The sequence below is a fragment of the Egretta garzetta genome, unplaced genomic scaffold (assembly GCF_000687185.1).
Source record: "Egretta garzetta isolate BGI_Z169 unplaced genomic scaffold, ASM68718v1 scaffold172, whole genome shotgun sequence".
Taxonomy (NCBI): Eukaryota; Metazoa; Chordata; class Aves; order Pelecaniformes; family Ardeidae; genus Egretta; species Egretta garzetta.
In genome coordinates, this window is record NW_009258951.1 from 1,856,092 (window position 1) to 1,869,095 (window position 13,004).

Genomic DNA, 13,004 nt, shown 5'->3' on the forward strand with positions numbered 1-13,004 from the left:
AGAGCGGGTGCATTGGCCGCCTGGCCACTGGCACTGCACTGGGAGGGGATGGTGCTGGCTGGGAGGAGTACGGACGGCCTCTGTTCCCATCCTTGCTGACTGCTGGTCTTGGCTTTGTTTGGCGAAGCTGCTCCTTATCGCTGTGTCACAGGCGTGCTTGGCAGCTGGCCGACCCAGCCAGCGCCCAGGCGGTGAGCTCCTGCCCTGGCTGCTTTCGCTCTATGGTGGCTCACGCTGAGCGCAGGCAAGGACTCTGGCTCTTCTGCATCTTGGAGCATCCCTGCAGGTGTGGAGCAAAATCGGATGGATAGGAAGGAGGGAGGCCAAAAGCCCTGGAAAAATGACCAGTGACTCTTGGCAGCTACAAAGGTCCCAGAGGTCTCCTAGGATGGACAAAGGACTGGCTTAGATGCTCCTAGCCTCGGTCTGCAGCTGGAGGGTCTGGGGCACTTCTGTCCCATCCCTCCAGCTTGGCCACACATCTCCTTGTGGGGTTTTTCCATGCTGGGGCCAAGTTATCCTGGGCATCTCTTTCAAACCTCCTTGCCAGGGATGATGGTCCCAGCGTGCGGTGTTGCACTCCTTCCTGAGCTGCCTCATCCCCCTGGCCAACCTGCTGGTGATTGTGGTCATCTACCAGCTGATGAGGAAGCAGCCAGGCACCAGCCAGGTCTACGTCCTCAACCTGGCCACCGCTGCCCTGTTAGTGGGTGTGATGTGCATCACTGAGGTTCTGGACGACATCCTTGACAGGGATTTTGACTGCAACAAGTCCTTCTGCCTCCTGCGCATTGCCGTGAGCATGGTGCCTTGCATCGGCTCCATCCTGACCCTGCTCCTGATCTCCCTGGACGGTTACCTGGCAGTGACGCTGCCGCTCCCCTACCCCACCCTCCTGAAGAAAAAGCCCATGGTCCTCTCCCTTGTTCTCTGGATTCCGTCCTTCCTTTTTGGGCATTGCCTCTGATCTTGCCCTCCCTCCAGCGAGGCATCTACACGGGTTACTGCGGGCTCCTGTACGCAGCCAAGAGAGAGCACCTCTGCGTGGTTTGCTTCAGCATCTTTGCTCTGTCCCTGCTGGTGCTGGTGTGCCTGCATGTCTCGGTGGGCAGCGTCGCCTGTGTGCAGCACATGTGGCTCCGCCATGCCTGCGCCCCGGCTGGGCCCCTCTGCGCCCACCTGTGCCACTTCAAGGCGCTGCAGACATGTTCATCGTCCTTGTTGGCTTCAGCCTCTCCTGGAGCCCCTACCTGGTGGGGGGCACTGTGCAGGCCGCCTGCAGCTCCTGCACCCTGGCCAGCCTGCTCAAGGACACCTTACTCCTCCTGGGTGAGACCAACTCCCTCATCAACCCTCTCATCTACACCCTGTACAGCAAAGACATCCAGAGCTACCTCGCAAAGCTGCTCAGGTGCAGGGTGAAGGGCCAGGCAAAGCCCCTGGCCTCGAATGTCTGAACCATTGTGAGCTGGGGCGGGGGCCGGCCCAAGGCACCTGGTTCATGAGGGGTCCGTGACCCACCACTTCTGCCCATGCTGCTCCCACGGCCACCAGGCCCGTGGCGGGAGGGAAACACAGGGCACCTGGTGCAGCAGAGCCTTCCCCTGCATCAGCCATTCATGAGCTGCTGCTAAGAGGCTGCGGCTCATCCATGCTGTCTGCTGTCTGCCTTAACGCCCTTCTGTCTCCAGCATCTGCACAAACATCACCAAGACAGTGACCTTTGATTGCTTTGGACAAACTGTGGGGTTTTATCCCTCTCTCTGCATGGGGAACCACTGTGTCTCGTACCTGCAGCAGGCTGAGCTGCCATCCAGTGCTCGTGCCAGGGAAGTCTGGGCATCCTGCTGGTGCTATGTCCTTGGCAGAAGCGCTGGCTGTGCAGGGAGGTGCCTGTGCAGGTGACTTCTGAGCAAGCACCTCCTCCCCATATACCTGTCACAGGCTATGACTTAGCTGTGCTCTGTTTGCTTTTATCTTTGTGCCGCATCTACAGGCTGGAACGACAGGTCAGCCTGGGCTGGTTTCTGCCAGGAGACAGAAGAGAGGTTGCTCAGGAGCAGTGCACCAATGTCAAGCACGGATTTACTCTGCCCTGAGCAAAGCCCCTCTGCGTGCCTCCAGGGCCACGATGCACTTCAGTGTGGGCTGACAAGAAAATGAGTTCTGGTACTCCCTGCCCCACAGCCCTGCTGTGGGGTGGGATGGCCCCAGGAGAGGGGCCGTGCAAAATGGCCATGGGCTACCCTTTGCTCCGCGCCATGGCAGGCAGGGCTGCAGGCAAAACCTTGCCAAGTGTGTGCAGCCCTTGCAGCAGCTTGGAGCATCTCCCTCGTCTCATTTTGCCTTCACACTGCACACAGGCTGGTCAGACTTGAGCATTTACTATCGCTCTGACCGAGCTGCGTAGCTCATCACTTATGTCAGAAGTTGTGCAAAGCTGTAAGATCTTTAAAGTCTGTGTGATAAGGTACGCTGGAGGCTTGATTTTGTCCCATTGCTCATTAGAAGGAAAGTTTAAGCATCCACGTAGTTTGTCGAAGAGCCGCAGGATCCTCACCCTGAAGGCAAGCAGCAGGAGCTCATCTTCACCCAGCCAGGTGCGGGGAGGCAGCCGGCCAATGTCGCTGACCTGGGAAGTGGAGGCAAACGGTGTCAGCAGAGCCACAGCAGTGTGGGACAGGGCTTCAGGGCTTTGGTCTCTCCCCAGCAGACAAACCTGCCCCTGTGGCAGGAGCCCGTGGGGGAAGGGAGCTGCCACACACCCTGCCCACATGGGTCGCGGCTCTCCTCCCCACAGCAGAGCCTGGGTGATGCTTGGGGCTATGGCCATGGAAACTGGGGACCTGCCTGGGAGCACTTCCCACACTCTCCAGCCCCTTGGAGAGAGCCCAGGCTGCTGGAGCTAGTGAGCCCCCCGGCTTTGTGGGGACCAAGCACAGGTACACCTCCACTGTTTGCTGTTTTGGGGGGCAGGGTCATGGGGCAACATGGGGAGCACCCACAGTGGGATGAGCGCTCTTCCTTGCAGACAGGAGCTTTCCCGGCTGCTCTGCTCCTGCTGTGGGGAGCAGCTTTGTGGGGAGCTTCCTGTGCACTTGAGAATTACCTGCACTTTGGTTCCCACTTTGAATTTTGCTTGTTGCCCCATAGCGAGGAAGGAAACGGTGATCTTGTCCTGGCCCAGGATCCTGACCCCCACATGCTGATTCAGGGAGATGAAGATGGGTCTCAGTGGGACGTGTGGTCCTGATGACATGATGCTGTTTGGCCATGTCCACCTTCTCACGCTGCTCCCCTCTTGGTCCAAATACTGCCCTCCCCAAATATTCATGATTATCCTAAAAGAGAGGAAAATCAAAGCTCTGCACCCTGCAGCTCCCATGTCCGATGTCCCTCGTTCCCCAGAGGGACGGAACTGAGGCACAGCTAGTTTGGGATCTAACCCCCTCATCTCAGGACACAGCTGGGGTAGCTGTACTCTGCTGGGAGGTACCCAAAGCAGGGCCCATGAGCTGCTATTAAATTTTTGAATGCTATTAAAAATACCCTTTATGACCTTTGGAATTTAAAATGCGCAGTGGAGAGCAAAACTGCTCTGATCAACGTGAACGTACCACACAGCTCCGTTTGGATAATAGCAAGTACTTCTGCCATTGGACTTAAATACTGCTTGTATTTTGGCGTTACTCGGCTTGTCTTCCTGTACTATGCAAATAAGCTGGTTTTTCTCTCGTACAACAATGATTGCCAGATTTCCAGATGGATAGCTGTCGTCAGATAAGGTGTTCATAACCCCTTTGCTTGTCTACTTGGTCTATTATTACATACTAAATATTTCAGAGCGCTACTATGGAGTATAAAAATTGACGTATTACCTAGAGCGCTGTGTTAAAGGCGGAATGGTGGTGTGCTGCCAGCATTACCTGGGATGCTGCCAGTGCTTTTCTCCTACATTGAAGTTTTCTGTATATGACTGACAGAAGAGCAGTTAGAGATACAGAATATAGTTTTGCTGTTTTATAATCAATAACCCAGGCAGAACCGCTTAGCAAATTTATGTTAAAGACACATTCTTGGACAACACAACTGTAGAAGCCTAGCAAAGTGAAGTGATCAAATTACTCAACTTGGGTGACAGCACAGAAAACAGGGGCAGGTATTCTCCTAGAGAAAAAAAACCAAACAACCAGGGGGAAAAAAGGCCCTTGCCCCTGAAACCTGGCTTGAACATATCCAAACAGCAGGTATTTTGTGTCTCACTAGGGTTTCCCTCCAGCAAGACTTGCTACAGTGAGCGCACGTGTTCACAGCACTTTGCCATTTGCTACTGCCACAACTGGCAGCACCCCTGGGACGAAGGCAGCCCGGAGGGCAGAGCAGAGAAGTAGTCTCAAGCCCCTGTTTGCTTTGGTGGTAGAGCTCAGGTACACTTTCATACACCCCTGGGTCAGAAAGAAGTCAGCCACAGTAAGGGAAAACAATGTGGGTGACTTAAAATATTATGGCTTACATAACAGCAAAGGCAGCCTGAAAGCTACGGGGTCCTTTGGTGAAACTGCCACGTTTTTGTTTCTTCGAACAGTACTTAGTTACACTGGTAATTTCAGTTTGTCTGTGCACCTCTTATGTGCTCCTGCCCACAGGACAGAGACATCAGTGCTGTGCTGGTGGGAAACGCTGGGCTTGTTTGTCCCTGGGGGAAGGATGGGGCTGAGCACTTTCAGACCCCACGCTGCAGGGACCCCTCGGCCAGCAGCACCTTTCCGTGGGTGGCCAGAGCTCGGGAGCGGGTCTGAACACTGGGCCAGCACTCTTCTTAAGCTGGGTATTAAAGACGCAAGTGCTCATCCTTCACCGAAACTGAAAAACTTCAAACCAACAGCTATGTAAGCAGTTTCACTACTGCTTTTTTTCAGACTGTGGAAGTGAGTGTGAGCAGTGGACCTGGTTATTCTGTGATAAAGCAGACTAGGACACACTAAAAATTACAGTTACAGTCCTGGGTTAATGCAGGCAAATAAACCCTGTAAAGGATACAATAGCTGTGCTGTTCCATCTGGAAACATGGTAAGGAATTTCCCTCCATGTTTGTAGTATTTTTCCAACAATTCGTTCTTCACTACCTAAGATTGGAAAAGAAGGAATGAAATGGATGAGCACAACTGCGCCTTAAAGACAGGCAGGTGCTGGGCTCCAGCTGCCCTGGGGTGTGGGCACAGCTGAGGCGCAGCCGTTGCTATCAGGCAGCAGCTACTTGCCTTTCCACCCACAGGGGTGAAATCGCAGCAGGTGATGCTGTAGGAGATGGGCTCCTCCTCGGGCTTTGCTGCTCTCTCACCAGGCACCAGCGTCCAGCCCCTTGGCGATGGGGGCTCCCGAGAAAGCAGGTAGGAAATTGTGCCAGTTTGATCTGAACCTAGAGAGCAGAGGGAGGGTCTGTGTGCATGCGGTAGGGCTGGCAGTGCCGATGCTGGGGCTGCTTGGCACCTCTGCAGGGAGGCTGTAACTTGGGGGAGTGGGAATTTCTGGCTGAAATGCTCCATCTTGGGAGTCTGTCTCAGGCTGTTTTCTATCTAACAAGTAGAGTCCAAAATGTGCAGCTATTTCAGAGAACAGGATTATGACAAAGGATGTAGTTTTTTTGATTATGTGTATATATATATGCAACTGCATGAGTAAAGATTGACTTTTTTTGGATAGCATTCATGGCTCCATGCTCTGGAGTACTGATGATCTGAATTCCTTGGTGCCGCAGAAGCCTTGGTGCCCTGCCATCCTCTGTGAAAATATGCCCATGTTGTAAATCTAGTTCATCTGTTCTCAGTCAAAATGCCTTTGATTTTATAGTTAGATCCAAAGGGCTGCTCAGTCATCCTCAGCCTGGGCTAGGAATCAGTGGAGTATTCACCTGATCAGGCAAAACATTGACTGCCCTAATTCTGGCAGTTCCTACCTTCCAAGGGCTTGGCTTTGCCAACTTATTATTCTCTAAGGTAAATTTCTGTGCATCTCAGCTGAAATGTTCAGATATAAATATTGAAAGTCACAGCAAGGAAATATTCTCTGTGCAATGGGAATGTAAATGCTTTTGTTTTTTCATGTGAGGGATTATTTAATATGGCGGTATCTAATTTAATGGGATTACACACTTGACAATAAACTAACATGTCGCTGTATAAATCCTTCTGTTCAATTAGAAAGCATTAGAGACAAGCAATTCCATTGAATTAATTGTTGTAATAAATAGATAAATACATACATAAAGAAATGCAAACTCACATTCAGCTACACTCGTTGGCTCTGCTGCCAGGAAAGCTAACTGTCTGGCCATTTGTCTCTCCTGCTGCCTGGAAAATGAAAGCATTCCTGAGATACACCTCATATATCCTGGGTTGAAAGCTGGAAATACTGGATAGCCTTGCTGTAGGAACACCAGTTTCTGAACCTGTTTTTCTCTCCACTCACATAATTGCAAGGAAGAGTTAGAGGCACCAGAATATCACCAAAATAATATCTCAGCAAAAAGGAATTGCTCCCATACAGAGATTTCGGTGAACAGACTCTGTAATTGCAGTGGCATCATCTCTACTGACAGCAGAGCTAAACGTTGTAATGGATTTTGTATCAAGATTTTATGTAAAAGAGAAGGAGAGCTGCCCACAAGATCAAGAAAACAGCTGATCTCCGAGAATATTTTCACTGTTCTTATCTAGCTTCCTATAAATTTGACAGTGTCTGACAATGGCCTTGGTTTATGCTCTGTACATAATATGAGCTACTTGCACGATCAGACTGCAAAGGCTCTTCAAGGAAACTAATGGTTTACTTCCAGGTATGCTGATTTACTTTTCTTTAAGCCTATGCCATAGGTTTAGATATTTGTATAAGCTTTGGGCCTCCTGCTAAACAGCCCAGCAGAAGTCAAACTTGCGGAGTTCGCATGGCTGGAAATTGGAATTCAAATGCCTGTCATAGCTTATGCAGCAAAACAGAGAAATGCAAATTCAAGCTTTGTTTCAGCACCTGAGGTAAAAGCTAGTCCCAAATATTATCCTTCCCACAGCTGCACTTATGGTTTTGGCTCTACCTGTCTCCAGGTATTATGTCTGTCAGCCGTAGAATTAATGCTTTACTTAGCACATACCTCACCACCTTCTAATACAGCCTGATAAGAGAAAAGCCAAGAGGGTCCTGAGAGAATATGAACTTGTGTTGCCTAAAGCACATTTTTTTTTCTTCTTTCATTCCCTCTTGCTTGCAGTTTCATTTTCTTAATCCTCCTTTTCCCTCCAGAGTCGCCTGTTTTGCCTGTTGTTCCTTATACAGACCTGATCCCCAGTTTTCCCTGTAGTCATTTCATGGTACCTCTGGTACGCTCTCTCCTTTGACAGCCGCCTGTCAGCTTCCGTGCCGTGGGATTCATGGGGGCCGACAGCGATGGGAACGCTCCGGGTGCTTTCGTGCTTCTCCCTCTCATTTACGATGAACTCGTAGAGGTCTCGATTTCTCTCACAGCAGAATTTCTGAAAGGCAGAAGAGCAGTGCCACAAGAGCAGGCCATTCCACAGCAAACCTCTGCTAATCTTTCCCACCAGCTTACTGATCCATAATCCTGTGATGGTGGGCAAGTGTCTTCGAAGGAAGGGAACGGCTTCAGCAGGCTGCCACAGTACTCGCACCTTGGAGCACAGTCCTCCTCTGTCTGAAGTGGAGGTGGGGAGAGAGGACAGAAATAGGGTATCAGCATGCAAATCCTCATTTTATCATGGGGAAAGAGGGCTCTGCTCAAAATGCAGTGTTAAAGTGTGTAAGAGCTGTTAAAACAGACCTGTGTCTGTGATATCTTGGAAGGATTTAACCCAAAACATTAGGTTCAGGAAACCATCAAAAAGAAAAGCCAATCTGTAGTAAATAAATAAATAAAAAACCTCAAAGAAATGGAATGACTGTAGTATTTATGAGACCCATTCCTTCCAAGGGAAAGCTTCAGAGCATGCAGAACGCTATAGTTGAGTCCTCGCATTAACATTTTCAAATACATTGCTTGGGGCTTTGGAGAGAAAAAGCGCCCTGAACATGACACTGTTGATCATAGGAAAATCTGGGGGGAATTTCATGAAGAACCCCCAGCAGATCTGTTGACAGAAGAGCTGAACATATTTGACCAGATGCAGATCAGGTCTGCTGCAGGATATATTCTGAGGATGGGTACTAGATATTATGAAAGAAATATCTATCTTTCGAAAACACATTTTGAAACTGAGTTGTAGAAGATGCAACTGCCAAGAGCATGCTGCTGAATTTCATGTCTAATGTCTCCACTCGCAAGGGCAGCACACCTTGCTCGGCATTCCCTGAAGAGACAGCAGCCATCTAGCTGCTACAGCACGGGGTGAAGGGTACTTGCTCTGGGCTGCTTAGCTGGTGCGCTTCACTTACACTTCATTTACTATACTACATGTTTAGCACTTTATTCAAATCCTTTTCTGAACATGTTAATTTGAAATACTTGGCTTCTCTGGAGAGTAGTTCCTGGGAATTCCCTTGCTCCCCACTTCACGCCTAGGATTAATTCTCTCTGATGACTTTACACTACTAAGGGTTATGGGGAACTCTATGCCCTGATTGTATTCTTTGACTTTTCTTTATGGAACAGATCATCTTGAGTGCCATGACATGGCACGTACAGGACAACCAGGTGGTCGAGCCCAGTCAGCTTGGGTTTATGAAAGGCAGGTCCTGCTTGACCAACCTTCTGTGACAAGGCGACCCACTCAGTTGATGAGAAAAAGGCTGTGGATATTTTCTGCCTGGACTTTAGTAAAGCCTTTGACACCATTTCTCACAGCATTCTCCTGGAGAAGCTGGCTGCTCATGGCTTGGACGGGCCTATGCTTTGCTGGGTAAAAAAACTGGCTGGATGGCCAGGCCCAAAGAGTTGTGGTGAATGGAGTTAAATCCAGTTGGCGGCTGGTCATGAGTGGTGTTCCCCAGGTCTCAGTACTGGGGTCAGTTCTGTTTAGTATCTTTATTGATGATCTGGATGAGGGGATCGAGTGCACCCTCAGTAAGTTTGCAGATGACATCAAGTTGGGCAGGAGCATTGATCTGCTCGAGGGTAGGAATGCTCTGCATTGGGGATCTGGACAGGCTGGATGGATGGGCCAAGCCAATTATGTGATGTTCAACACAGCTCAGTGCTGGGTCCTGCACTTGGGTCACAACAACCCCATGCAACGCTACAGGCTTGGGGAAGAACGGCTGGCAAGCTGCCTGGTGGAAAAGGACCTGGGGGTGTTGGTTGACAGCCAACTGAATATGAGCCAGCAGTGTGCCCAGGTGGCCAAGAAGGCCAACAGCATCAGGAATAGTGTGGCCAGCAGGAGTAGGGAAGTGATCGTCCCCCCTGTACTTGGAACTGGTGAGGCTGCACCTCTAATACTGTGTTCAGTTTTGGGCCCGTCATTCTAGCACCTCAATGTCATTCTTGTAGTGTGCGCAGAGAAGGGCAATGAAGTTGGTGAGGGGTCTGGAGCACAAGTTTTATGAGGAGCAATTGAGGGAACTGGGGTTGTTTAGCCTGGAGAAAAGGAGGCTGAGGGGAGGACGTTATCACTTTCTGCAACTGCCTGAAGGGAGGTTGTAGTGAGGTGGGTGATGGTCTCTTCTCCCAAGTAACAAGTTATAGGACGAGGGGAAATGGCCTCAAGATGTGCCAGGGCAGGTTTAGGTTGGACATTGGGAAAAATTTCTGCACTGAAAGCATTGTCAAGCACTGGAATGGCCTGCCCAGGGAAGTGGTTGAGTTCCCGTCCCTGGAGGTATTTAAAAGACAGGTAAATGTGGTGCTTAGGGACATGGTTTAGTGGTGGACTTGGTAGTGTTAGGTTTATGGTTGGACTTGATGATCTTAAAGGTCTTTTCCAACCTAAACAGTTCTATGATTGTATGACTGTTTACCTAGTATTTATATAAATTTTGTGTATCTGTTTCAGCCAAAGGGCAAAATCTTCTGCTAGGAAATTCTCAACATAGGACGCAGCAGTGGGGAGAGGAGTTGCACAGCCTCTTGCTGTTTAGGTGTGCACAACAAGCATTGTTTCAACAGCCTCACAAAAGAAAAACCCTTTCATAAAGGAATTCCTGCACTGGCTTGGCGAAGGGCATTATTTTTATTTTTCTTACATGGGAATCGTAGGCATTAAAATAAACAAAAAAAAAAAAAGCCACATCGTAGGGAACACCCACCACTGACTCACCTCAATGTATATGTTTTCTCGTGACGATTCAGGTCTGTAGGCCAGAAGGGCAGGCAGGCCAATGGAGGGGAGCGTGAGCAGAGATTTCTTGAACAGCTTCACAAAGTCTTCTTTGAACTCAAAGTGGAAAATACCAAAGCAATGTGGAGTCATATCTTTGTTCAGGGGTAAAACCATTAGGCATAAAATGTATATATGCAAACTGGGTGAGTCCTTACCTCCACGTCACACAAAACAGTTAAACTGCTGAACTCTTCCGACAGGGCTGCAAATAATAGCGATAATGAGAATTACTGAACAGCAGTGCTATGTTCTCAGAAAGTTTATCTTCTAGACACATTTGTTTTGGTCCTTTGTCAGCATGACAGCATTTTCTCAGCAACCACATTGGCTGCCCAAGACCTTCTCGCTAGACTTGGTCCTACACTTTCAGAAGGGCGGCCCTGGATCTGCATTTAACCCTTCCCAAATGCCTGAGGGACTTGAACTGGGCACTGACATTGGATCAGGGCTTTACAAAATCAGACCACTGAAGTCATGGAGACAGCTTATTGCTTAGGGTCAGTGACTTGTAGCACTAATCTAATATTGCATTATCCTCTAAAGCATTTCCGGCCTCTCTTGTCCTAAGAAGAAAGAGCTGTAGAGATGATTGAAGTTTTTTTCTCATTTCCAAGTGCAGTCCATGCTGCGTGAGTGCAACAAAGGGTTTTCTGGCCTTCAGGGCGACAGGAAACATCTCAGGTGACCGGGTGTCTATCACTGTCCTCAGCAGTCCCAGGTTCCCTCTTGGTGGGCAGCGCTACAGCCTGTCAGGTGCACAACTGTATGCTGTTCCATATACATCACCTCCTGTTTGAATAGCGACATGGCCAGCATGCCAGCTGTCATAGCCTCCCCTTCAAGCACACTAAACACATTCCTCGTTCTTTTAATCTTGAATTTCAGTTCCCCTTGGTGCCACACAATTTGTCTCGCCCTTCTAAGTAAGCTTGTCCTGCTTTCCAGAAAATACTCAGCCAGATGAAACCCCTGGCAGGCTGAAATGCCAAATCCTTTCTAAGTCTTCCTCTTTGGAAAGTATGAAAAAATCAGACTGTGTATTTAAAAAGGATGGGGTAAAAATCGTGACAGCCCCAGGTCAACACCTGGCTCCCAGGTCTGCAATGGGAACCACAGCTTGGGATTGCCTCTGGAAGTGAATGCACTGGCACAGGAGGAAAACCAGAAAGCGATGCTATGGGATTCGCTTATACATTCAGAAGGCTGAATTATGTGGCTGCTGGTTTCATTGAACTTTGCTTTTTTAAAATTGCAGTTCAAAGATGTGTAGTTATCACCCTCTGCAATCAAGCTGTGTCACAGAGAACTGATCATAAACCCCACCTAAGAAGTGACCTCAGGGAGTGCAAAGCGCACCAGTGGAGCTGCGCAGCCAAGGGATGTAGGGAAGCCTGGTACCTGGGGCGCAGTGCTCAGGGCAGGTGGACGCTCCACGCTCTTACTCTGCCCTCTCTAATGAGCTCTGCAGCTTCTGTATCATCTCTATCTACCACTTCTGCATCCAAACCCAGGTAGATGATTTACTGCTGGCACAAGTTTGGTTATTCTGTACTTTGATCGTTACGGTGACAGTCATCCCAAGGACTTGTGAAGCTCCACCTAAAGAACAAAGCCTACAGTGTTTTTTTCCTGCAAACACATTCACAGTGTATTTCCAAACAAACAAAAAGACCACTGTTTTTCTGTCGGGGGCTGTGCATGGCCCCTTTCTATTGGGATGGATCTGCATGCAGCTTTCCCCAGTACTTTGAGCTGGTGCACTGTGTTTTGTGGCCCAGATCACTCCTCCTGCTCTGAGAGGCACGTGAGAGGTGGGAGATGTTCTCTTACAGAGGAAGGCTGCCTGGCATTGAAGATGAAGCGCAAAGGCTGTTCAATGTGGTGTCCAAAAGGGATGGGACCAGGCAGCAACTACGACTGATACGCTGTGTGCTAAGGTACAGTGCTGTACTTCAGCGGGCAAGCAAAGGAGCGGGTTACTTGGTCACGCGCCAGGATGACTCAGCTGAGCAGGAGGAGAAAAGAGGTTGATATATTTTCAGCTCTCCTTAGAGGCTTTGCCAGTACCTCTCACAGGAATACAATACGCTATTTCTGCCATCTGCTGAGCACTCCTATGCCTGCTGGCTGGCAGAATGTTCCTGCACGCTTAACAGGAACGCAGAGGTTCGTTTAGAAGCAGCTCTGCAGAGAGGTTAACGAGGGGACCACAGAGGGGGATTCCTGGGGGCTGCTCCTGGGTCTGCTGCCAGTTTGCAAAGGCATTTCTGGGAAATTGCAAACTCATGTTTCTTCTACGAAAGAAGACACTGGGGTACGAGGCGGCCAGAGTGAAAGACAATACAAGTGAGCAACCTCTTTCGTGAACAAAGCTGTTTCTTACTTGATTTTCTGTAGGCGTGTTCATGAAGCCCGCTAGCTTCTGTCTGCACCGATGCTGAAATTCCTGGCAGCTCCTGCGTCGCGGTGGGTTTGACACTCCCTGACGTTTCCATTTCCCTTAATTTAAGACACAAACCCACCTATTAGTCAATACGCAATGACTTCAAAGCAGTTGCCCTTGACAATTATACTAACGAAGGAGGCTTTTCCAAATGTATTTAATTAAAAATCCGAACACTTGAGATACAGTGAGTGGGGCTTGGCCGCAGTTTGGCTGCCGTGAGCAGGCTGTCAGCA

At 49.4% G+C, this 13,004-nt stretch overlaps 1 protein-coding gene across 3 annotated transcripts; it reads right to left on the reverse strand.

Annotated features, from left to right (window-relative positions):
- Positions 1-8: 8 nt before the first annotated feature.
- Positions 9-12,998, reverse strand: ERICH6 (glutamate rich 6). Of its 3 annotated transcripts, none has more exons than XM_035889996.1 (12): positions 12,709-12,998; positions 10,481-10,527; positions 10,263-10,379; positions 7,604-7,705; positions 7,369-7,526; positions 6,283-6,350; positions 5,262-5,419; positions 5,041-5,126; positions 3,618-3,770; positions 3,110-3,341; positions 2,561-2,632; positions 9-383 (listed from the first exon to the last, which is right to left on the reverse strand). In XM_035889996.1, the coding sequence occupies exons 1-12, from the start codon at positions 12,818-12,820 to the stop codon at positions 135-137; spliced, it is 1,554 nt and encodes a 517-aa protein (XP_035745889.1). In that variant the 5' UTR covers positions 12,821-12,998; the 3' UTR covers positions 9-134. The 3 variants fall into 3 exon arrangements, 2 of the variants coding, with proteins under 2 accessions (XP_035745889.1, XP_035745890.1); XM_035889997.1 differs by having other exon boundaries at positions 281-2,027; XR_004841401.1 differs by having other exon boundaries at positions 312-383; positions 1,792-2,632.
- Positions 12,999-13,004: the final 6 nt, after the last annotated feature.